We start from the raw sequence: 25,920 nt of genomic DNA, 5'->3' as shown, positions 1-25,920 counted from the left end.
CTTCAATGGGCTGTGAGGAAAGGTTGGGGGTTAAATGGTTCAAAAGTGAGAACCCTCAATCCCAAAGCAGACAGGCAAAGGCATGTTACTGGCGCCGAGGTTGTGTGCTGTCCAGCAGGTTGACATGCGGGAGTTAGTACTGTGGAATTTTCTCCCTGCTACATTCCTTCTGGGGACCGGGGATGGGGGCTGAGGGGGGCGCGTGGAGGGTAAAGTCTGTGCTATCTGGCAATCATCAAGATCACCATCAAGGGTTGGGAGTAAGAAGTTCCCAACTCTAAAATGTGGGTACAGAAGCTCTTCCCATAGTGTCTGCATGGAGTTCTGAAACTGGGAAAGAGCTTGTAAGGGTGCACTCTGTGTGTGTGTGTGTGTATGTGTGTGTGTGTGTGTTCGTTTGTCACCAGAGACAAGTTTGTGTTCACAAGCTCCCTAGGTACTTATAGTGACTACTATTTACCCAATGCTAACCTAGGAGCCTGGAAAGAAGACCTGGGAGGATGGGGTAGCTCTTATCCTTTCTGTCCAGAATTCTTTCCTTTAAGATATCCACCCCTCTGAACACAGGAGTGGACACAGAGCCCAGGGTGAGCCAATGTGACTGGCCCTAGCCACAGTGACTGGCCCAGGAAGGGCCATGGGACATAAGCCCAACCAATTGGGAGGCTTCTCCAGGATGTTTCTGTAGAAGCTGAAGAAAAGTCTTGCCTTTCTCATGTGTCAGGAGCTGTTTGACTGTGATGTGGAAATGGCCTTACTTGGTTCTCCACCAAGTAAGGAAACCTGAAGGCATAAAGTTCCAGGGAAAACCTTGTGAGCTGCCGAACCCTGATTTGTGTACAAGTCACAAGCCGTTCCTGGGTTCATTCACGCATGAGGCCAGCTCCACCCTTCTTGAGGTCTGAAGCTAAAATTTCATCCTTCACTGTTTGAGTTAATTCACTTTGTGTTTCTATCCGTTAGAATGAAAAAAGAAACTGACAAATAGAGATTTATGGAAAAACAAGGCATGTGTGCTGCCCTCAGAGAATTTAGGATTCATATGGAAAGACAGGGACAATTACAGAAGAAAATACAAGTTAAAATATACTTAAGCATTACGTTGTACTATACCTGTACGGTGAATAATTCTATTGTCAAGCATATGAAGAATGTGCTAGAGTGCACAGCTGAATGGTTTAGGACAATGCCCATTATTCAGTTCCCCTTGGGACTCAGAAGTTTCTGGCCCTTGTTTTGAACGATTTCACTTTCTGAAAGATAGTGGAGTAGAGTGGAAAGCACATAGACTACAGAGCCAGATGTAGGAAAAAATCTGGGCTTGCCACTCCCAGGTACCTGATTATGTCAGTTTGGATGTCTTCATCTGGAAATACCACCCTGACTCAAAATGCCTGAAACAATATAGAAATTTATTTTCTAATCTGACAAGGCCAGGGGTGGGGTAACTTTGAGGTTAGTTAACTCAGAGGCTTACTCATGTCATCACAGACCCTGGTTCTTCAGCTTCTCCACTTTGCTATTTCGGGTCACAAGATGACTGTATTTATTCCAGGCATCATATCCAGGAAACACCAAATCCAGAGATTCTGCCTTTTTCAATGTCCCCTTAGGAATTCGAAATCTTTTTCAGGATATCCAACCCCCAGCATTAGTTAGAACTGAGTCACATGCCAACCCCCAAATTAATCACTTACAAAGGGAAAAACTTTACCCAGATTGTCTTAAATTCATCAGGACTTACACTTGGAATGTGGGCTAAGAATGCCTTCCTTTAAAGCATGTAAGGGTTAGGGGTAAGGGGATGTGCTATATACTCAGCACAATTGAGGCTCTACCAGCAAGGAAGAAGGGGAGATGGAAGGTAAGCTGGCAACTAGTAATGTCTGATGGAGTGACACAGGTTTCCTACAAAGTGTCTCTGAGCCTTGGTTTTTCTCACCAAAGAACAGGATTCAAAATATCTATCATATAGGTTGTGAGGAATAAATGGAATAGTAACTTGCTTAGCATACAGTAAGTGTTCAACAAGTATTTATTCACTTTCCCCTTTCCCTTCTCGTTCAAAAACATGTGTTCAACCACATTTTTTTTGAACATTTACTATGCACCTGGCCCTGTACCAGGTATCAGGGACATGGTGGTGAATTAGAAAAACACAATCCCTAATGTGTTTACATTCTGCAGGAGAGACAAATAATACACGATAATTGGCATCGAAAGTAACTGTGATCACAGTAGTGCTGAAAGGAAGTAAAGGGAGATGTCATATTCAAGGAATCTTTTGATCCTCTGTTTTCAATTTAGGGAGAAAAAAAAATGAGGATAGTATCTCATTTCTCCTGATCATCAACTATAAAGAGAAATATTGACCATACACTGATCTTTGCTCCTTTAGTATCGGTTGATTTTCCAAAAGTGAATTATTCCAGTTGTGCTTCCTTTCCTATCTTAATTCTGCAGCGGTAACCGAATTTTTGTACACTTCCATCACAAAGAAGATTCTTTTTAATCTCTCTGTTTATCTAAGGTCAAAAGAATAAAAATTATTTCCTCAACAGAAGCTCAACCAATGGTAATAGCCACAGTTGCAGCACAAGGCATAGGCATGGCTTTAAACTTTTCTTTTTTAATTGGGGCAGGACAGTAAACCTAAATGTCTTTAGAAAATTTTATAATTTTTGCACTGTCACCAATAGAAGCACTACCTCACATTCACAAATTATGTAATTCAGAGTTTCCTCAACTTAGCTGTGTATCACAATACCATAGGGAACTTGTTAAAAATATAGATACCATCAATCCTCATTATTCGTGGATTCTGTATTTGCAAATTCACATACTCACTAAAATGTATTCGTGACCCCAAAAGCATTACTTGTGGCACTTTTACGATCACTCACCAACATGTACAGAGATGTGAAAAATCTCAGTCATCCAATATGCACATTCCTAGCTGAGGTGGAAAAGGCGAGGCTCTGTTTTCTCCTTTCGGCTCTAACACTGTAAACAAGTGTCCTTTTTGCAATCTAATAGTGCCATGCTTTTTGCAGTTTTGTGCTTTTCTGTTCACCACCACTTCCCCACCTCCCCAGCCCATGCCATCCCCCCAGCAGTGCTGAAGTGCTATCTAATGTTCCTGAGGTGCCAGAAGGCTGGGATGTGCCTTACAGAGAAAACAAGTTAGAGAAGCTTGGTTCGGGCGCAAGTTAACAGTGCTGTTGGCCGCGAGTCCGGCGTTAATGAATCAACATCCAGGAAAGGAAGAGAAAATTTGCTGATCTCTGGGTGAGGCCACTTGGGAAAGTGCTAAAGTAACACGTGTAGTGCATGATGAAGCTATGGAAAAGATGGAAATGCAGCTACATTTGTGGATTCATGAGACGATGACAGATTTTTTTTTTAAAAAGCAGAGTGGGTAGCATTATTGTGAGGGTGAAAGCCAAAGTAATTTGTGGTCACGTTATCCGGAGTCAAGAAATGCTAAACCCTATATAAAATAAATCAGCTACAAGGATATATTGTACAACACAGGAAATGTAGCCCATATTTTATAATTACTATAAATAGAGTATAACCTTTAAATACTGTGAATCACTAAGCTGTATACCTGAAGCTTATGTAATAGACTCTGCCTCAATTTTTTATAAAAAAATAACTTTTTTTTCCCCAGGTCATTAGGCTCTGATTGTCGACTACTTGATCTACCTTCACACAAGGGTTGCTTTTACCTCCCATGATTGGCTAGAAAGGTAGTAGCTTGGATGACTTTTTTTTAAAACACTGGCTGATTACTAAGAGAAATCACATCTACCTATTGAGACACCCTACATCCACCTACCCATCTTCTCATCCATCAGATTTAAGCATCATATGGGCAGAAACCATGAATATTTGGTCCACCAGAGTGAATCTAATACCTTAGTCAGTGATTTTTCACACAGAAGACACTGTTCCCAGGCACTGTGATGGGAACTTAATTCTTCCTATAAATCAGTGGTTCTCAAGCAACAGTGATTTTGCCTCCCGGAGGACATTTGGCAATACCTAGAGCCATCTTTGGTTGTCACAACCAGGGAGGGCGACTGCTACTGGCATCTAGTGCATAGGGGCCAGGGGTGCTGCTAAACATCCTACAGTGCACAGAATAGACTCCACCCCCATAAAAAAGAATTATCTGGCCCAAAATGTCAATCATGCCCAGGCTGAGGCAAACCTGCTTACATGGATGGATGTAACAATCACAGTAGGCGATTTCTCACTCTCAGACGCTGCACTCCTGCCATATTCCACTGTTGAAATGACACAGCAGTACCGAATCATGTCACCCCCCACAGCCCGCCTACCACGCAGGAGGTGTGTGGAAAGATCCCTGGGGAAGGCTTTTCTCTCTCCTGTCCCACTGGTTTGTTGTTACTCATCCTAAGCCAAGAAAGCATGTATTTTTTTTCTCCCCAAGTTTTTAGACACCTATCTTTCCTATTTGCATTACCCATCCCTGTTTCCTTCTTTGCAACTCATACAAAGTACAGTCCAGCTTCATAGGAAACAGGTGTACCCTGACCCCCTTTGTGAATTTCTATAAAGGGCTTGGGAAAAAATGCATCCCGGGGCCCATGAACATGCACTGCGCCCTCTGCCTCCCTTCTTTTCCTCTGGGGAACGAAGTGAACCTTGACCTGCCCAAGACCCGAACTCTGTGACAGCACACGCAGGATTGGTTGGACCTGCTCTCCAGTTACCTCAGTCACGTGCTCAGCCAGTGAGCAAAGAATACCAGATTCCTAAAAATCGTATTTCCTGAACAAATATTTGTGGGCAGGGACAAAATGACAGAATACTTGAATTCAGGTGCAGCATTTCATTTTCAGTAAGGTTTCATTTCACAGTGAATATAAAGACAAGCCAAATTAAACCAAAAGTTAGATGCTGTGAGCAAATCTATTTTTTTCCCCTTCTACTGTTATGGTTTCTATTTGAGAGGAAAAAATATATCTAAAAGAAGATTTTTTTCCCTTAAGAGAGGTTATTCAAGATTAAGCAAATTAGAGACTTCCCCGGTGGTCCAGTGGTTAAGACCCCACACTCCCAATGCAGGGAGAATGGTTTAAATCCCTGGTTGGGGAACTAAGATCTCACAAGCTGCATGGTACGGCCAAAAAAAAAAAAAAAAAATTAAGCAAATTAACTGTCTTTGTTCATTTACCACATATTTAGTGAGAACCAACTGTATGTCACACTCTGCGCTAGGCCTGGAAATACAAAAATGAAGGTACACTGTCCCTGCCCCTGAGAAGCAATATCAGCTATTAATGTAACATTTTAACATGCACTTTTATGTTAAAAAATGCAGTCACAGACCGAGAGAAAATATTTGCAATAGACACAACTGATAAAGGATTGTCATCCCAAATATACCAAGAACTCCTAAAAGTCAACAATAAGAAAATCAACAATCCGATTTTTTAAATGTGCAAAAGACCTGAACAGACACCTCACCAAAGAAGATATACAGATGGCAAATGAGCATATGAAAAGGTGCTCCGCATCATGTATCATTACAGAATTGCAGATTTAAAACAATGAAAAACTACTACATACCTGTAAGAACGGCCAAAATCCGGACCACTGATAACACCAAATGCTGGTGAGGATGTGGAGCAACAGGAACTCTCAGTCATTGCTGGTGGGAGTGCAAAAATGGTACAGCCACTTCAGAAAACAGTTTGGAGGTTTCTTGCAAAACTAAACATAGTCTTACCATACAATCCAGCAATCATGCTCCTTGCTGTTTACCCAAAGGAACTGAAAACTTATGTCCACAGAAAACCTGAACACTGATGTTTATAGCAGTTTTATTCAGAATTAACCAAAACTTGGAAGCAACCAAGACGTCCTTCAGTAGGCGAATGGATAAATCAACTGTGGTACACCAGACAATGGAATATGATTCAATGCTAAAAAGAAAAGCTTATCAAGCTATAAGAAGACATGGAGGAAACTTAAAAGCATATGACTAAATGAAAGAAACCAATCTGAAAAGGCTATACCCTGTATGATTCTAACTATATGATGTTCTGGAAAAGGCAAAACTATGGAGACAGTAAAAAGATGAGTGGTTGCTAGGGATGGAGGGGAGGAATGAATCGGCAGAGCACAGAGGATTTTTAGAGCAGTGAAACCATTCTGCATGATACTGAAATGCTGGATACATGTCATTATACACTTGTCAAAACCCAAAGAATGTTCATTGCAGCTCTATTTACAATAGCCAGGACATGGAAGCAACCTAAATGTCCATCAACAGATGAATGGATAAAGAAGATGTGGCACATATATACAATGGAATATTACTCAGCCATAAAAAGAAATGAAATGGAGGTATTTGTAATGAGGTGGATGGAGTTAGAGTCTGTCATACAGAGTGAAGTAAGTCAGAAAGAGAAAAACAAATACAGTATGCTAACACATATATATGGAATCTAAGGAAAAAAAAAAAAGGCCATGAAGAACCTAGTGGCAAGACGGGAATAAAGACACAGACCTACTAGAGAATGGACTTGAGGATATGGGGAAGGGGTGGGGTGAGATGTGACAGGGTAAGAGAGTGTCATGGACATATATACACTACCAAATGTAAAATAGATAGCTAGTGGGAAGCAGCCGCATAGCACAGGGAAATCAGCTCGGTGCTTTGTGACCACCTAGAGGGGTGGGATGGGGAGGGTGGGAGGGAGGGAGATGCAAGAGGGAAGAGAAATGGGAACATATTGTATATGTATAACTGATTCACTTTGTTATAAAGCAGAAGCTAACACACCATTGTAAGGCAATTATACTTCAATAAAGATGTTTAAATAAATAAATAAATAACATTAAATGAAAAAAAAAAAATTTCACAAAAATAAAGAAAAGGGAATCAAAGCATACCACTACAGAAAATAATCAATTCACAAAGGAAGGCAGCAAGAGAGGAAGAAAGGAACAAGAGAACTATAAAACAGCCAAAAAACAATAAGATACATTACTAAGTCCTCACTAATAAATTATTACCCTAAATGTAAATGGATCAAATTCTCCAATCAAAAGACACAGAGTGACTGGATTGATTAAAGAAGAAAAAAAGACCCAACTGTACCATATTCACATTGTCAATAATAGAAATTCCCAAGGAAATAAAAATGAATGGGACAAAATGAGATAAAATCAACACCTGAAAGAATAATAAGATCATTCAGTAATAAGAGTGCTGAAATCAAGCACGTTATAAGAAATATGGAATTTAAATGTAAAATTTTATGTTTCAAACAGTAAAATCATATCACACTTTTGAAGTAGAAGTGAAGGAATCTTCAGAAATAAATAACAGAAAACAATGAGAGACAGTTCCAGAAATTTCTGGGGTACAATATTATCCATATTGACTGAATATAGACAAGCTAACATTCATCTGTTTGCACAACAGAAAGATATTTTCAGGTTTAACAAAGCGTTGGAGAATTTACTAATCAGGTAGCTTTTCTACAAAAATCTTGACTGTGCATTCAAGAGAACCGATGATTGAATTTAAGAAAGAACACACGTGAGGACACCAGTATTGTAGAGATGTATAATAATCATTGAATTGATATTGAACCTCTCCAGAAGTGAGAAGATAGACATCAAGAGGAGAAGTAACATTGTTAATAAGTATAATTATCAAACATGTTGTGTTAAAACAAAGTCATAAAAGAGCATAGCTGCAGAATGTTAAGCTAGATTCATATATGTGAAAAGGGGTAGGACAAACAATAACAACAAAAAAAAGAAAGGCAAAATAAAGTACATGATTTCTTAAAAAAAAAAAAAAAAAAAAAAAAACCCAAAGAATGTACAACACTGAGAGGGAACCCAAATACAAACTATGGATTTGGGGTGATGGTGATATGTCAGTACAGGTTCATCTGTTGTAACAAATGAACCACTCCGGTTCAGGAAGTTGATAGTGGGGAAGGATGGGGGCAGGGAGCGGGGGCGGGGGATAAAGGGAAACTCTGTCCTTTCCACTCAGTTTTGCTGTGAACCTAAAATTGCTCTAAAAAATAGTCTATTTTTTTAAATATACCGAACTACACATACAGGTATATGAGTGAGTTCAATAGTTTATTTTAGATGGTGGCGATAAACTCTGTACAGGGTACTATGGAAACCAGAGATCACAGTGATCATTTATATAAGCCAGAAGGAAAACAGTGATGGTCAGGAAGGACCTCATCATAGGGGAGATGATGCCCGAGTTGAGTGTTAAGAGGTGAGGACGCTCTGGTCTGAAAGCCTGGAGAAATGTGTTCCAGGAGAGTGTACAGTGTGAAAGAGGACCTTTTCTGATGCAACTGCTTTCAAAAACCCAGCTCGATCTCTCTCAAGCAGTAGAAGTCAGAATCTACTGGATCCTGTGAGTGAACAATCCTGGGCTCAGGCTGCTCCAGGGCTCAAAGGGCAGCCCTACGACAAAATCTGCAACTCTCCCTTTCTCCACTTGCTTTCTCAACATTGGTGAACCCGCCTGCTTCCTGTAAGTTGGATGTAGAAACCCCAGCACCCTCTTACTCTCAGTCCATTGTAAGTGTGGACAAAGCACACAGGCTGAAAGTGAGAGAAGAGATGGTTCGTTCAGACTACTGTTTAGCAGATGCTTACTGAGATGACACCAGGGGCAAAAACCCCAGATGAGTCCTATTCAAGGAGACATGAAATAGCATCATGTGTTCAGAAAACCACATGTGGTCCAAATGGATAGAGCATCATGTGCAAAACAGAAGGTATGGAGAGGTGGGCAGAGGCCAGACCAGGGAGGGCCTTAGGTGCCATTTGAAGAAATCAGGATTTTATCTTTTAGGCAATAAGGAGTCATCGAAAGGGCTAAGCAAGGGTGTGAAATTACCAAATTTTCCTTTTTTTTTTAAATTAATTAATTAGTTTATTATTATTGTTTTTTGGCTGTGTTGGGTCTTCGTTTCTGCGTGAGGGCTTTCTCTAGTTGCGGCAAGTGGGGGCCACTCTTCATCGCGGTGCGCGGGCCTCTCACTACCGCAGCCTCTCTTGTTGCGGAGCACAGGCTCCAGACGCGCAGGCTCAGTAGTTGTGGCTCACGGGCCTAGTTGCTCCACGGCATGTGGGATCTTCCCAGACCAGGGCTCAAACCTGTGTCCCCTGCACTGGCAAGCAGACTCTCAACCACTGCGCCACCAGGGAAGCCCCAAATTTTCATTTCTGATAAATCACTCTGACAGTGCCTCCACTGTCAGAGTGTGTGACTTAGCCAATTAACTTGACCTCTCTGAACTGCTTTATTCCTACATTAGTAGAATGTGAACAATAGTTGTACACGCCATAAGATTACGGTGAGGATTAAACGTGCTAATATTTGTAAAATGCTTAGGACAGCGCTTGGCACACAGAGTTAAGTATTTCCTGCTACTGTTATTGTTGTTGCTGTTGTCGTTGCTGTTATCAGAAGAGTGAGAGACCTGAGGGAAGGAGGTGAGAAGCAAATTCATCTGAACCCACATGGTCTTCATCAACACCACTTTACTATTTCAGAAAACTCTTGCCCTGGAAGGTAAAGGTTGCAAATAACTTCACTTTTCACTCCAGGAACATCCTCTAAGGCCCAAGAATTTTGCAATAAATAAAAAGCATCAAATGTCAGTTTATACCCCAGGACTGTTTGAACCCTGTGCCTCAAAATCCTCACCTTTGCTGTTTCCTCCAATCCTACACTATTTTATACTGTCATTATCCAAGATCCCACACTATCAGACCCAACTTAAGCAGAATTCAAAACCTCAGAAATAGCCCGACTTGGCCCTCCTCCCTCTGAGATGTTACGAGGAGCCTGGAGATGGAGCTCTCCATCACTGCCGTCAGCAGTAGACTTGGCTCTGTCTTACAACCAGATTGTTTTGGTGACATTTTCAGGAAGCCAGCCTTCAAGAACAGGTGGCTTGGCAAGTGGCAATGCTCCAGGTGAGAGAGGAGGGACTAAACAGGGCTTGATGACAAGAGAGGAGGGTGTGAGTAGAAGCACCGTTAAGAAGAGAGACCGTAGGGACTGGCTGTGGGGAGAGAGGACACTCCAGAATGAACACGAGAGTAACCGGGTAGAACACGGAAGGGTTTTCCAAAGTAGAACCTGCAAAGGTAGGTGGGTGTGATTTGGTACATGAGCTGACATATCATAACTGGAACCAGCTTTGTTTGTCTTATTCTGATTTCTATCCATCCACAAGCCCTGCCTACAAAGAGCCCCTCAGAAGTGGGAAGGCCTGGACGCAAACAGTCTGGGTGAGGCTTTTCAGGTTCCGTAAGTGGATGCCTTCTCCAAGCCTTGCTTGATTATAATTCTCTCCTTCATGAGGAACTCCGCCTGTATGTGGCTGGGCCCACTTGTGGGCCCCCTGTTCTTTCTCGTGCTTGCCTACAGGTCAATTTCTGAATTGCTAGTGCCCAGGAAGCATAAAATCCACTGTCAAAAGCATTGATGTAGATTTTCCTGAAGATGTGGGGGGAAAGACAAAGGAAGGGAGACCATCTCCTCCTGGTGTTGGCACTCGGGTCCAGCGTCCCAGGACCCTCCTCCTTAGGGCTGGGCAGATCAGGATGGTGGGTCACCTGACATCAAGGAGAAGGTTAAGACTCCCTTTGCAATCTCCCCTTGCCCTCAAATTCTCCTCCGTAGACTGCAGGCCCACCCACCGCCCTGCCCCAAACAGTCCTTTCTGGTCTTTTCAGCTGGTATCTCCTCCCCTCACATTCCCTAGCAAAATCCATCAATTTGCATCATTCCCTCAGCAACACAAAAAGCAAGCAAATAGGGCTCAGCCAAAGAAAAATTACCTCACATTTCCAGGGCCGCCCTTCTTTGTATGTGTGAAAGTATATTTATTACATTAGTTATAGAAACAATGCTCGACTACAGGAAAGTAGTACTCAAAGGGAGACTTGTCCCTGGAAATTGGAGGTTGGCACTTGTCATATATTTTATGCCCAAACATTTCCCTGTCAAACCTCCCATGCTTTCAAGTATTTTAAGACTGATGGCACTTGTTGAAACTATTCCCGTTTGTGGCTTCCAGACTCCTCTCTCCTGCATTTCCTTCTACCTTTAAGACTGTTATGGCTCAGGATTTCTGGCCCATCTCTCCTTTTCAGTGGCCCTCATCAAATTGATGTTCACCACACTTCCAGGTTTTTATCTCCTCTCCCTCCACACACTCTTTTGGGGAAGATTTCAGCAAGACGCAAGGGTTCGTTCTTTTTGTTTCCACCCTTTATATTTCTCAATACATTATTTAAAAAACAGTGCTACACTCAGAGCAGAGCAGGGTCTGGGGAAGGAGACGGAATGGTTGAAATGGTAGAAAGGAGGTGAACAGATCAGAAGAAAACTTGTCTTTTATTTAAGAGGTGCCATTTGTTACAGATTCACGTACTTCTTTGCCCTCTTTGTAAACTGGGCCAATAGTAGCCTCTGCTCCTAAGGTTGTTGTGAAGTGAGAGGTGATAAGTGCAAAGTGCTTAGAACATGCAGAAAGGAAATGCTCAACAAATATTAGCTGTTGTCATTATTCCCTCAATGAGCTTTAAGGAACATATTTGAAGGGGCATTTTTCTTTGGAAAAGAGAGGTAGGGAAAGCTTCCCAGAGAGAAAACATGTCTCCTTTGAATTAAGTTAAACGAAGGAACTCTGGGCCAGGAACAGTTTACTAGTAAGTCTGACCAAGAAAGTAAATTATAAATATCCTGTAAGTAATGTTTAAGCTAACGATTAGCTCTGTAGAAGTAAATCCTTTCAAAAAAAATTTTTATTTATTTATTTATTTATTTTTTTTTAAAGAAACCATTAGTTTCACAACTTCCCTGGTGGCGCAGTGGTTAAGACTCCGCAGTCCAATGCAGGGGGGTGCCTGGGTTCAACCTCTGGTCAGGGAACTAGATCCCACGTGCGTGCCGCAACTGAGAGGTCACATGCCTCAACTGAGACCCGGCGCAACCAAATAAGTAAATAGATAAATATTTTAAAAAAAGAAAGCATTGGTTTCTGTTTCTTAGCTAATCTTAAAAGTAGTGAAGCCTTCACGTGGAATGCAGAAAACTCTGGAGTTAAACAAGATCCGCCTCCTGCACCAAGATTGCTCATCCAAGTGACTCCACACTACCCATCTGAATATTTTCCTGTCCTCTTGCTGAAGAAGAACATCTGCTTTGTATTGGCATACAGCTGAAAGAACCAGACCATCCTCACCTAGTCAGCAATTAACACTTATCTGGGATCAGAAAATGAAGTTCCATCTGTAGATTCTAAGGAGCTAGAAGCCAAATAGCTGCCAATCTGAGCACCCTAGGATCTTGAAGCCAGGTTGACAGTGCCCTTTAGGATTGGTTCAGTGATTCTTCTGGCTAGTGCTGCAGAAAGTTCTCTCCACCCATGGTATACACCTAGAGTATCTTAGAGGGTTACCCAGAGTATAAGGCCTCGGGACACACTGCAAAGCACCAAAGCTTAAATCTAAAAACATTTCTGTGGGTAAAAGAGGAGTGCTCCAGGAAAGCAGGGCTCCTTCCCCCTACAACCCACCAAGTGAAGACTAGGGGTAAGGAGTCTCAGTAATACTCCCTAAGGCAAACCATATGTGGAAAATGCTCCAAATAAATATTTGGCAAGCATCAATTTTATAGAGCTGGAAGGAACAGTTCTCAAAATATCAAGATGTGATATTTCAGGGAAATTCTGAATGCTCCTTTCTGTTCAGTATCATTTTCTTTTTAACATAATTGAGAGCACATTATATATTCTGTTCCAGTCTGTTTACTTCATTTAACCTACAGTGATTTTCCATGGCATTAGGCATACTATAGGAATATTCTATAATACCCCATCATATATTTTTTAAAGTACATAATTATTCCTCTATTACTGGAGATTTATGTATTTTTACATTTCACCACAAATAAGAAGCTGACAAACACTGGGTTTAAATGTGGATCCAAATCTCTGGTTATTACCCTAGGATATTTTCCAAGAAGTGAATTATTGATCAAAGAATTTGAGTGTTTTTAAAGACTCTACATGATAGGTTTTAACACTCCTCCCTGCAGTATGAGCATGCATTCCTCAACAGTCAAGTTTAAAAAAAAAACAAAAAAATCCCAAAACCCCCCAAAAAAACACCCTAATTTGGTGTGTAAAAATTGTTTTAATTTGGATTCTTTTTATTGAATTTCAATTTTTCATATTAGCCATTTGTATTCTCCTTATTTCACTTTCTGTGAATTATTACATCTTTTGTTCATTTTACTATTGGCATCTTAATGCTTTTAAAAAATATATTTGTATACGGGGGTTGAGAGGTAATAGGGAGTAACCACTAAAGAGTACAGAGTTTCTTTTGGGAGTGATGGAAATCTTCTAAAACTGACTGTGATGTTATACTAAAAACCACTGAATTGTACATTTTAAATGGGTGAATTGTATGGTATATGAATTATATCTCAAAAAGCTGTTTTTAAAAAAATATTAGTATAAATAACTTCCATTTTTCCCTCTTTCAAAATCTGTTGGCAAATTTTCCAATTCGGATTGCCTTTTGCTTTCTCATATTCAGGAAATACACACTTTTAGTTAAATCTATTATCTGTTCCTTAATGAATCCTCCCATTGCTTTTATTTGGAAAATTCCATCACATGCAAAGATAGTCACTGACATGTTCTTTCAGTTTATTTTCATTCTTACTCCATTTGGATTTTGCTGCACATTACAAAGCGATAATTTAATGTTCTCCAAACAGGTACTTATTGGAACTTTTACCACCCCCCTTCCTCACTATGTTCTGATAGTTGCTTTGCAATGTTTTATATATACTAGCATCTATTTCTGGGCTATTACTGTTATCAGTCTGAGAGTTCAAATATAAACTTACAGTACTCTTAACATTTTTTACCTTAGAAGTATGGCTTCATATCTAATATTATATGACTTCATTAATCTCTTTCAAAGCATTCTTCGCTATTCTTGCACATTTTTTCTTTCGGATGAAATTTAGAATAATTTTATCAACCCTTTGAGATTATGACTGGGCTTATATTTGACTGATGGATTGATCTGGGAAGAAGGGAGATATTTAAAATATTTATCAGCTAGGAGCACAAGGTTTTGTTTTGTTTTGAATCTACAGAAGTATTTTATTCATACAGGTCCCACACATACCTTAAGTTTGTCTACACACTTTACAGAGCTTATTGCCATGATGAAAGGTAACCTATCCCCATTATACCTTAAAATAATTATTTTGTTTGAATATGGAAAACTAATCTTTGGATGAGTGGCAGTATTTACTAAAGTCTTACTAATTTCAAGACAAGATTCCTGGGCTTTCAACTTGGGACAATCCCATCATCTGCACTAATGAAAACAGTCTTTTCTTTCCCAATAGTTACAACTCAGTTCTAGTTCGGGTCTTATTACACTGAAAAACAGTAAATCAATATTCTGATGACAAGCCCTGAAAACTTTAAGCACATATTAAAAATTAAATCCTTGACAAGCAGGCTTATAAAGGATACATAAAGCTCTCAAGCTTTTGAGAAAGACCTGAGGTTAATCAATTTTGCCACTTCATAGACTCTGTTTCATCGAAAATGCGGCTAAAGAACACCCAGAAGGGTTTACCAGACCAGCTGAGGAGACAGCTGGAGCAGACACTCAATGTTCCGGGGAGGAAGCTTCCCTTTTCCCTCAGGTGTGCCCTCCACATTCATACCACAACAAGTCATGGATCCTATTAGTATTTGTGGCCATTGCTCTTCTGCAGACATAAGCTGAAGCTAGTAATGCCCAGAAAGCAATACTAGCTACTAAATTGCATTCTTCTAAAGTCCCCGCTCTAGCTCTTTCTGCATAACCTGGGTTACACTTTCTGCCATTGCCAAACCCTCTCTCTCAGACATTTCTGCCTAAAGAATTAACCTTTATGTTTTGAATCACTACTCACACAAAACACCTGTTAGTTACAAACTATCAAATCCAAATACTAAATTTAATATTGCGGTGCTGGTAGCTAACAAAATAAGAATAACTTGTGGAGACAAGGCATTGGTTTCTGAATAGCTGATTTTAATGGTGATATGACTAGTTCCAAACGCATCCAGTCATGCCCGTATTCAAAAGAGTAAACCTTACGGTAACCACACTTGCCATGAAAGTGTTGCATTTACTTATTTATGTTTACCATAATGAGAAATGATTTTTATTTTCCTAAGCCAACTGAAAAAGTCCAGGTCAACTGACTCTACAGATGAAATGAAGTAAAACATGGCTTCCTCCTCCCCCAAATGACTACAAAAGAAAATCCACTTCTGTTCTTTAAGTGAATTGTGCTTGACGAATGACACAAATACATGTTTAGAGACAATAGTGTTTCACATTTTCAAGGCTGAATGGCTGTTTACCATGGTCTGGGAAGAGCCTAGGTAACTGCCTGTAAAGAAAGAACCATTTTTGTTAACTCTTGTCCTTAATAAATAATATGTGAATCTTGATCAGTACTTCATTAACTAGAACGCTTCCATTAAAAAATTGCAGTTTATGTATATTTAAGGATTTATTTGGGAATATGATTTCTAATAATTCCCTATAAAAAAGACCTTAAATGACAGCAAAAAGAAATTAGTATTTAATAACTGACATACAGGAAGCAATTTAAATAATTTATCTTTCCCAAAGAACTTACAACATTTTTGCTCCTCCTGAATGTAGTAAGGGTTTCCTTTTGAAACCATCTTCTTGATTCTTCCAATTGCTTGTTCCACTACTATGAATTTTATTTGTTTTAAGTTAGGTTGGATAGTATAAAATTGAGTCCTAATGGCTATATAATCCCTGTAAAGCTATTAGCAATAGGGTAATATTCAGACACATTTCAGCAAGTGCCATTCTAGAGAGATGACGTACCACAGCTACATAAAAGATGGTGGGTGCACAGTTGTAGTGTGGGGCTTGTGGAAACGGAGCCTAAAATCATATTTTTACATCTATGGTGGAGGAAAAAAAAACCCCTCAAAGCTGCCAATTTAAATGTCAATCAGATTCAGTCATGCTACAGTAAGAGCACTGCGATGATATTTGTAAATTTTTTTTTAACTTTCAATTTTCGATTTTGCTAAATTCCAAAATCCATAAAACTGAGCAAATGAGCACGATGCTAACCACCAGTGACTCCAGGTGAAAGTTCTGATGTTCACTGTACTATTACTTAACTTTCCCGTAAATTTGCAAATATTCAAAATAAAAAAATGACAAATGTCTATAGTATTCAAGATACAATGAATGAAGTGAAAGAAACACAAGACATAGACACAAAGTATGTCACTGAAAATCACTGGTTTTAGAGTAAAAAAAAAAAAAAGGCCCAACTTACAGGTAAAATCTTTCTTCTAAAAGAGAGCATGGGAGAGACATGTGACGTGCATTCAAAGAACAAATTGGTTTAGAAGCCAATGGAGACAGAACACCATGCATATAATGTCCTCACTGACATCACCTCTTGAATTTTCAAAGTGGGTATGTTTTTCTTGGTCTAACATTGGCTGCCCTGTTAAGTCATGCAAACCATAGCAATCCACTGACTTGCACATTTACAAATGATTAAGTTTCCAAAACTGTGAAACTTTCATTCAAGAGGGTCAGTGTAACAAACCTCTCCATAAAATAAAAATGTTTCCTAACTCTGAGGAATAAAATGTTTTATCAGTTGAATGCCTGAAAACTGTCTGATATTATATATTTCCCATATACTATTTAAGTTGCCTAAGTTTTAAAAATAAAGTACATGGATTTGATTCTTGTTTGAAGTCTCAGCTAAATGATAAAGCTTCTCATTTCCTATTAGATCGATGGCTGAATGGTATCAGCTTAGCAAAAGAGCAAGTTGGTTTTTTTTTTTTTAAATATTCATTTACTTTGAGATTTGAGACAGCACAATAGCAACCGCAAATCTGTCTTTTAGTGAAAAACAGAGTAAAAACCATATGCTGAGAATAATATCAATACTGAGACAATCCGCCCCAAATCTAATGTTCCCTTTAGGATACCCAGGCCTTCAAGCATGGCAGGTGGTACAACAGCACACCTTTCCCCTCCTCATAGGTTCCGAGAGAGAAGGGAACTGAAAATGCAAGAGCTAACGAATAACCAATGGGCAGGTAACATGAAGAAGCAAGAAGACGGGAAGCCAGTTCCTTTCAAAAGGCGACAGAGGTGACAGTCGGATGCAAGAGCCTGGAGGATGGACACAAGCAGACCCAAAGAGCAACAGGCTTAATTTCTGGGGATAGTACCAATTGCTGCATCATAGGCCTCAGAGATTATCTACATATGACTCCTCCTCCCCTCTGCCATACTTACACTTCACCCTTTCCGTCTTAGTTCTCCACACCAATTACTGCCAATCGGATCACATAGGAGAACTGAGGCTGTAATATGGGACACTAGGAATATGGAGCACTATGAAAACAAGTTTATATACAGCTTGATAGCAGGGTCTAGGGAGACTGGAGGAGGAGAAGAGAGACATATTTGAAAAAATTGAGTATTACTCTGTAGACATTATAATAATCAAAGATACCTTAACTTTGTAGATAACCTAAGATGATTCATAGAATCAACTAAACTATAAAGTCTTTTTTTTTGGCGGCGGGGGGGGGGCGCTTTTAAAAACATATGTACATTGTTAAAAGCGTAAATGGGAAATAGTCACATTCAGTCAAGCCCGTTTTTGCAAGTTCCCTGAGATGGCATATAGAGACACACAACACAATGCAATGTTACAGCAGAAAGTCAATCACTTACAAAGATCATTTAGAATAAAGTCAAATTTCTCTTTCAACAAACGTGGTCTACAAAATAAATTACGTCCTGACTGTTGGCTGTTGCTATAAATCTATTCAAATCAGGAAAAACCATCATATTTAAAGCTCTCCAAGCAATTTTGGCACAGGTCAAACCTTCAGGTTTTGTTCAGTCCCTGAGCTCTTTCAACAGGATAACTTGCATTCAACCTCTTCCCCAGCCGCCCCGGACCACTCCCCCGCACAACGCCCTCCAACCTGCCCTACCCTCTCACTGACTCTAAGTCAAGCCTGAAGGCTACAACCTTTCTAACCGACCTGCTAATTAGAAACCATAGAGCTTCTCTGGCTTGAAGAGTTAGATTCTGTAGGCGGAAGAATCAAATGGGGTACATCTCATGCCTCCTAATTATTTCTAAAACTGCCTCCAAGGGTCAGTGTTTCAATGTCTCCAGGGCCTTATGCCTCAGATGCTCATCCAAACACTGGATGGCAAAGAGGTCGATGTCCGTGTCGAACTTGTTGGCGAACAAGTGGTGCACGCGCAACATCCAGTTCAAGTCACCCGCTCCGAAAACGCACACGGAGCGCACGTGGACGCCGCTGCACGGCGGGTAGGGGGCGCCCTTGGAAATGTCACCTTCAAAGTACTGCCACTTGACAAACCTGGCAATCGCGTGCATGTCGGACATGTCGTACTTATGGCTTAAGGACAGTGACCCTGGGACTTCGGGGATCCTCTGAATAGTGGCCCAGAGATACTCGTCCGGGCTGTATGTGTCTTTTGCCCACTCCATAAACTTTTGTATTTTTTCATTCTCGAGCACATACTCCACATACCTCCTACTGACCACAAAATAGGCACTGCCTGAAAACAGAGGTGTTTCAAGAGGAGGATGTATTTTGTCGGTCCCCATGTTTGTCAGCTTTCCATTCACAACTGCATAATGCTTTTTCCACCTTTCTTTTTTATTGGATGGCATTCTCTCCGTTTCTAGGTTGTTCTCGCCCATTAACGACTTGAGCTTCCTGACAATTTCCAGGTTGGTTTTAATAGGAAAATCCATACCGCAGAGATTTATCAAGTACTTCCAGTCTGCGTTCATTCGGTAGAGGTCCTGCATGCAGTTGAGGTCAGCCTGAACCCGGCTCCAAGATGCATACACAACACTCTCCAGCTGACTGGCCACGAAGACATTACTGAAACAGGATGCAATGCCAATCACTGCGGCCAAAAAGGATTCCTCTGATTTTGTATCCACGTGAATGCAATAGAAATTCTGAGGCATATAAATGGCCCTCAGGAGCCTGTCAAGCATTTCAATTTTGTGATGAACCACTACAGAATATGCTATCGGAAACTCTGCCTCTTCTTTACTAAGGGGTTCTACAATATATTTGCGCTTCTTGATGAAAGAAGCACAATCACTGGTCATGTTTATGTAGTCATAGTTTGTCCATCGAGGGCGCTTTCTAAATTTCACTGTTAGAATCTCAAGCTTTACCTTTTGGATTTCATCTACATCACCCTGTAGAACTTTGGTACAATTAATATTACGACTAGGATTCTCTTCAAGCAGCTCCAAATGTCCAACATTTACAAATTCAGGCTTTTGATGAATTCTTAAAACAGAGAAGGTGACCAGGGAAAAAACAAGAAGGAAGAAGTAGTATTTAGTGGGATAAGAAAAAAGTTTCCTCCTCCACAACTTCCTCAGCATTTCAAGAACAACTGGGGACTTGGCTTTATTAAGGGCAGTCTTCCAGGCTTCAAGCAGTAATGATTTCCCCTCTGTCGTGGCCTGGAGATTTGTCAGTTTGCATTTATCAGAAGTGCAAAGGCATCTTGAAATGGAGGGCAGCACTAAAAGAAAAATAGAAAGGATACATACATATATATATATATATTAAAAAATACAGTGTTTCATGACATCTTCTCAGGTTCAAAAACTGTCCTCTTTGCTATGAGGTCAGATGTTTAAGACAAAAACAAAGTGGGTCAATCAGAGGAAAGGAAGTAGTGTTATAGGATACCCATCATCTCTGGTATCAATGCCAGATTGTCTTTTTAAAAAAGCTGAGTACAAGGATATGCTAGAGTATCCTACAATCAACATTTTACCTCTCAGGTATATTGAAGTGCAAAACACAGTTGAAGACCTAGGCTATAGTTACTGAATTCTCCACAGTTAGTGAGTTTTTGATCCTGTGCCAGTGCTAATTAGCACCCCTTGCCTTGAAATCATTACTAATCTGGGTTCCTCCTGACACATCCATTAATGTCCATCAGTTGGTGTCAGCAGCCCCAAGTATTTGAAGAGATCAGATCCACTCTGCTCTTTACCAACTTAGGAGTGGGAGTACACTTAAGGAGACATTCAGAAATGGCTGTGGCTTCTAAGAATCTTTGAAGGAAAAGCAGGTCAACTGGATTTTCAAACTGGAACAGAAAGGCTCAGGTGAAACCAGGTCAGATTTGGAACTGTTTTGGGTTGACTTCACTTTGTTCAGTTCCACACCAGGCACCACAGGAAGAGAAGACATACATAATCCAAAACAGAGAAACAGACTAGCTGAAAAACAACACTTGTATGCAAATTGTAACTTATGAAAGACCCTTTGTCTATATTCAAATTCCAGGAACCTAACCCACTTTTATTATGTAAAATGTTTACAAATATACAGATATTGTTTTGTTTTCAAAAGTCAATTTTATTACTCGGCAATTGGTTCTAACAAAGAAAGTCAAATACTATCAATTGTCTCAAAACCAGATTTATAGAGATTTGAACAGTTTTTAACACCAGAATTAGCACTAGAACTTTTAAATATTTAATTAGGAAACAAATTGTGAATATTAATAATACAAATAAAAATAAATAACTGACCATCATTTGTACAGAGTAATGTTACAAAAAGTAGTTAGACTTTTTACCATTTAAATCAAGAAAAGTCGGGATCATTTAGTGCTCTAATTCCAGGTAACATCTTCTGCCCATGTAGAGTGCTTCTTATGCAGTCAGGTTTCTTAAATGTGCCAGGCATCCAGCAATGCTGTTATGTCCCATGAGTCTTTTTTAAAAAAACACGTGAAACAAAAAGAAAAATTTGTGAAGGGATATATATGCCCACGTAAGTATACACACACACTCAGAAAGCATACTGGTAAACTAATTCGACATATTCACTTTTTTCTTCAAAATGATGGCTGGTCATATCCATTTTTTTCTTCAAAATGATGGCTCGTTGATTTCTCTTTTAAAACCTTCTCTCCAGTCTTTTTTTTTTTTAGTCTAAGTTTGTGGATTGCTAAAGGTTTGAAGACATCCTACAATTTAGGTTGAACTTTTTCAGGGAAAACTCTAGGAGTATTTCCCAAAATGTGTGCCAAGGAACAGTTTAATGGTCCTATATGATTGGAAAATCCTACATATCCTATCCGGCTGTGAGGATTCCCAATGCTCACTGGCCCATTAAAGACAATCCTGCAATTGAATTAGCTGCTTATCTCATCTTCCTCCAACTATGTTGTCTACTACCCCATTCCAAACCTCTACTGGAAAGCAAACATTGGGAGATTCTGCTAAAATACTTAAGCATCTGAACTATTAAGACATCAGATCCCTAAACAAAGTTATACCCTTAAGCAATTTCTGCTTAAGGCATTTAAGAAAATCTCTGACTAATCATTAGTCAGCTTCTAAGCTAACTGGACAGAGACTTAAGTTGCCTCACGCAATAAAGAACACAGATTTACAAAATTAACCCAAGAAGGTCCATAACAACAATAAACCCTGGGCTGGGCAGGGGCAGAGGTATGATTTCTAAAGTTGATGCATTATAAAATGTCCACTTTCAACAACAACAAAAAATTACAGGGCACGCAGAGAAACACAAGTCTGGCCCATACACAGAAAAAGGGGCTTCAATCAAAACTGTCCCGGAGGAAGCCCAAGCACTGGACTTAACTACACAAAGACTTTCAGTCAGTTATTATAAGTATGTTCAAACAACTAAAGAACTAAATCAAACCATGAGAAAGATACTTAACCAAATTGAGAATTTCAATAAAGAAATAGAAATTATAAAAAAGAACCAATAGAATTGATTGTATTGAAAGTACAATAACTGAATTGAAAAACTGACTAGAGGGGCTCAACAGCAGGTATGCACTGACAGTAGAAGGAATCAATGGAACTGAGGAAAGGTCAAGTGAGAGTATCCAGCCTGAGGTACAAAAGGAAAAAAGAATTAAGAAAGATGACAGAGGCCCAGAGACCTGTGAGAAACCATTAAGCACATCAACAAATGCATAACAGGAGTGTCAGAAAGAAAGTGGAGGAAAGGGTGGGAGAGAAGGGTGAAAGAGGGGGCTGCAGTCATGAGCATGGGGGAGGGGGTGAAGAAAAAAATTGAATAATGGCTGAAAACTTCCCAAATTTGACTTTATTTTGTTTACTGAAGTACAGTTGACTTACAATATTAGTTTCAGGTGTACAACATAGTGATTGAATACTTTATATATTATACTCCATTTAAAGTAAATGCCAAATAATGGCTTTATTTCCCTGTGCTGTACAATATATCTTTGTTGCTTATTTTATATATAATAGTTTGTGTCTCTTAATCCCATACACCTATTTTGCTCCTCCTCCCCTGCCCTCTCCCAACTGGTAATCACTAGTTTGTTCTCTGTATCTGTGAGGCTTGTTATATATATTCGTTTTATTTTTTAGATTCCACATATAACTAATAACATAGTATTATCTTCCTCTGTATGGCTTATTTCATTAAGCATAATATTCTCTAGGTCCATCCACACTGTTGCAAATGGCAGAATTTCATTTTTTACGGATGAGTAATATTCCAGGGACAGGCAATTTAGTTTGTGTCCATATCTTGGCTACTGTAAATAACATTACTATGAACACTGGGGTACATGTATCTTTTCAAATTAGCGTTTTCATTTTCTTCTGATATATCTCCAGCAGTAGAACTGCTGAATCATATGGTAGTTCTATTTTTAGTTTTTTGAGGAACCTCCATACTGTTTTCCATAGTGGCTGCACCAATTTACATTCCCACCAATAGTGTACTAGGGTTCCCTTTTCTCCACATCCTCATCAACATTTGCTATTTGTAGACTTTTGATGATGGCCATTCTGACAGGTGTGAGGTGATATCTCATTGTGGTTTTGATTTGCATTCCCCTGCTGATTAGAGATGAGCATTTTTTTCATATGGCTGTTGGCCATCTGTATATCTACTTTGGAAGAATGTCTAATCATGTCTTGTGTCCATTTTTTGATTGGGTTGTTTGTTTTTATATTGAGTTGTATGAGCTGTTTACATATTTTAGATAATAACCCCTTATCGGTCATATCATTTGCAAATATTTTCTCCCATTCAGTAGCTTGTCTTTTTGTCTTGTCCAGTGGTTTCCTTTGCTGTGCAAAGAGCTTTTAAGTTTAAAATTAGGTCCCACTGTTTATTTTTGCTTTTATTTCTTTTGCCTTAGGAGATAGTTCCCAAAGAATGTTGCTATAATTTATGTCAAAGAGCATTCTGCCCATGTTCTCTTCTAGGAGTTTTATGGTTTCAGGACTTATATTTAGGTCTTTAATCTAGTTTGAGTTGGTTTTTGTATATGGTGTGAAGAAATGTTCTTCTAATCTTGTTCTTCTACATATAGCTATCCAGTTTTCCCAAAAACACTTATTGAAGAGACTGTATTTTCTCCACTGTAAATTCTTGCCTCCTTTGTCACAGACTAATTAACCATAGTGTGTAGGTTTATTTCCAGGCTCTCTATTCTGTTCCATTGATCTATGTATCTGTTTTTGTGCCTATACCACACTGTTTTGATTGCTGTAGCTTTATAGTATGTTCTGAAGTCAGGGAGTATGATATCTCCAGAAAAAATTTGAATAATGGCTGAAACTTCCCAAATTTGACTTTAAAAAATTAATCTGAATATCCAAGAGACTCAATGAGCTCCAAGTATGCAAAATGGGACAATCACTTTGGCAGACACTTTGGCAGTTTCTTACAAAGCTAAATATAGGCTAATCATTCAACCCAGCAATCACACTCCTAGCTATTTACCCAAACTGAACATGTATGTACATACAAAAACAGGCATATGAATGTTTATATCAGCTTTATTCATAATTGCCAAAAACTGGAAGCAATCAAGATGTCCTTCAATAGGTGAATGAATAAACAATTTGTGGTACATCTATAAAATGGAATATTATTCAGTGATTTTTTTAAAAATCAGCTACCAAGCTATTAAAAGACATGGAGGAAGCTTAAACGCATACTGCAAAGTGACAGAAGCCAATGTGAAAAGGCTACACACTGTATGAGTCCAAAGATATGATAGTCTGGAAAAGGCAAAACTATAAGGACAATAAAAGTGCAGCATTTACTAGGGATTTGAAGGGAAGAAGGAACAGATGAATAGGTACAGAACAGGGCATTTTTAGGGTGATGAAACTATTCTATAGGATACTGTTACAGTGGTTAAAGGATACTATGCATTTGTCCAAACCCAAAGAATTGTACAACACAAAGACTGACTCCTTTTAGGGGCTTCCCTGGCGGCACAGTGGTTGAGAATCCGCCTGCCAAGGCAGGGGACACGGGTTTGATCCCTGGTCCGGGAAGATCCCACATGCCACGGAGCACCTAAGCCAGTGCACCACAACTACTGAGCCTGTGCTCTAGAGCCCATGAGCCACAACTACTGAGCCCGCGTGCCGCAACTACTGAAGCCTGCGTGCCTAGAGCCCGTGCTCCACAACGAGAGAAGCCACCGCAATGAGAAGCCTGCACACTGCAATGAAGAGTAGTCCCTGCTCACCACAACTAGAGAAAGTCCGCGTGCAGCAACGAAGACCCAACACAGCCAAAAATAAATAAACAAAATAAATAAATTTATAAAAAAAAAAAGACTGACCCCTCTTAATTATAATTAATAATGTATCAATATTGTTTCATCACTTGTAACAAATGTACCACACTTGTGCAAGACACTAATAATAGGGAAAATAATGTGAGCAGGTTTATGAGAACTCTGGATTCTCTGTGTAATTTTTCTGTAAACTTAAAACTGCTCTAAAAAATAATCCATTAAGGGCTTCCCTGGTGGCGCAGTGGTTGAGAATCCGCCTGCCAATGCAGGGGACACGGGTTCAAGCCCTGGTCTGGGAAGATCCCACATGCCACGGAGTCGCTGGGCCTGTAAGCCACAACTACTGAGCCTGCGCATCTGGAGCCTGTGCTCCGCAACAAGAGGGGCCGTGATAGTGAGAGGCCCACGCACTGCGATGAAGAGTGACCCCCCACTTGCTGCAACTAGAGAAAGCCCTCGCACAGAAACGAAGACCCAACACAGCCAAAAATAAATAAATTAATAAATAAAAATTAAAATGGAGATTTCTAAAAAAAAAAAAAAATCCATTAAAATTGAAAAAAAAATTAATCTGTACATTCAAGAAGCTCAGTGACTTCCAAGGATGATAAACTCAAATAAATTCACATCTAGATACTTCTTAAACTGTTGAAAGACAACTTGAAAATAACAAGAGAAAAGTGATTATACAAGGGGTCCTCAAAATTAACAGCTTCAAATCAGAAACAATGGAGACCAGGAGGTAATGAATAACATATTCAATGGACAGAAATAAAAAAGATTCAACCAAGAATTCTATGATCAGCAAAATAGTCATTCAAAAACAATGAGAAATTAAGACATTTCTGGATAAATGAAAACTAAGAGAATTCATCACTAGCAGACCTGCCCAAAAGAAATACTAAATGGAGTCCTTCAGGATGAAAAGAAAGGATACTAGACAGTAACTCAAATCCACATGAAGAAATAAAAAGCATCTATAAAAGTATATACACAGGAAATGTAATTTTCTATGAACAGTTTTCCCACCTGATTTAAAAGATAACTACATAAAGTAGTAATTATAACACTGTATTGACAGGATTATAATGTATAAAGATGTGATTTATATAGTAA

The 25,920-nt window shown here is 39.5% G+C and overlaps 1 protein-coding gene across 5 annotated transcripts in view; it reads right to left on the bottom strand.

Annotated features, from left to right (window-relative positions):
- Positions 1-15,135: 15,135 nt before the first annotated feature.
- GCNT1 (glucosaminyl (N-acetyl) transferase 1) overlaps positions 15,136-25,920 on the bottom strand; it is a 58,360-nt gene continuing 47,575 nt past the window's right edge. For 4 of the 5 annotated variants that reach the window (XM_082401461.1, XM_082401464.1, XM_082401462.1 and 1 more), the window contains 2 exons: positions 20,824-20,960; positions 15,136-19,752 (listed from right to left, as the gene is read on the bottom strand). In XM_082401461.1, coding sequence (XP_082257587.1) covers positions 18,323-19,752; positions 20,824-20,851 — 1,458 coding nt within the window. In that variant the 5' untranslated portion in view covers positions 20,852-20,960 and the 3' untranslated portion in view covers positions 15,136-18,322. The remainder of the gene's footprint in view (positions 19,753-20,823; positions 20,961-25,920) is intronic. The other variant, XM_082401465.1, reaches the window with a different exon arrangement.

This window comes from Balaenoptera borealis (assembly GCF_965194805.1).
Source record: "Balaenoptera borealis genome assembly, chromosome: 8".
NCBI classification, from domain to species: Eukaryota; Metazoa; Chordata; class Mammalia; order Artiodactyla; family Balaenopteridae; genus Balaenoptera; species Balaenoptera borealis.
The sequence above is the reverse complement of the archived record's forward strand: the minus strand, read 5'-3'. Positions and strand labels throughout refer to the sequence as shown.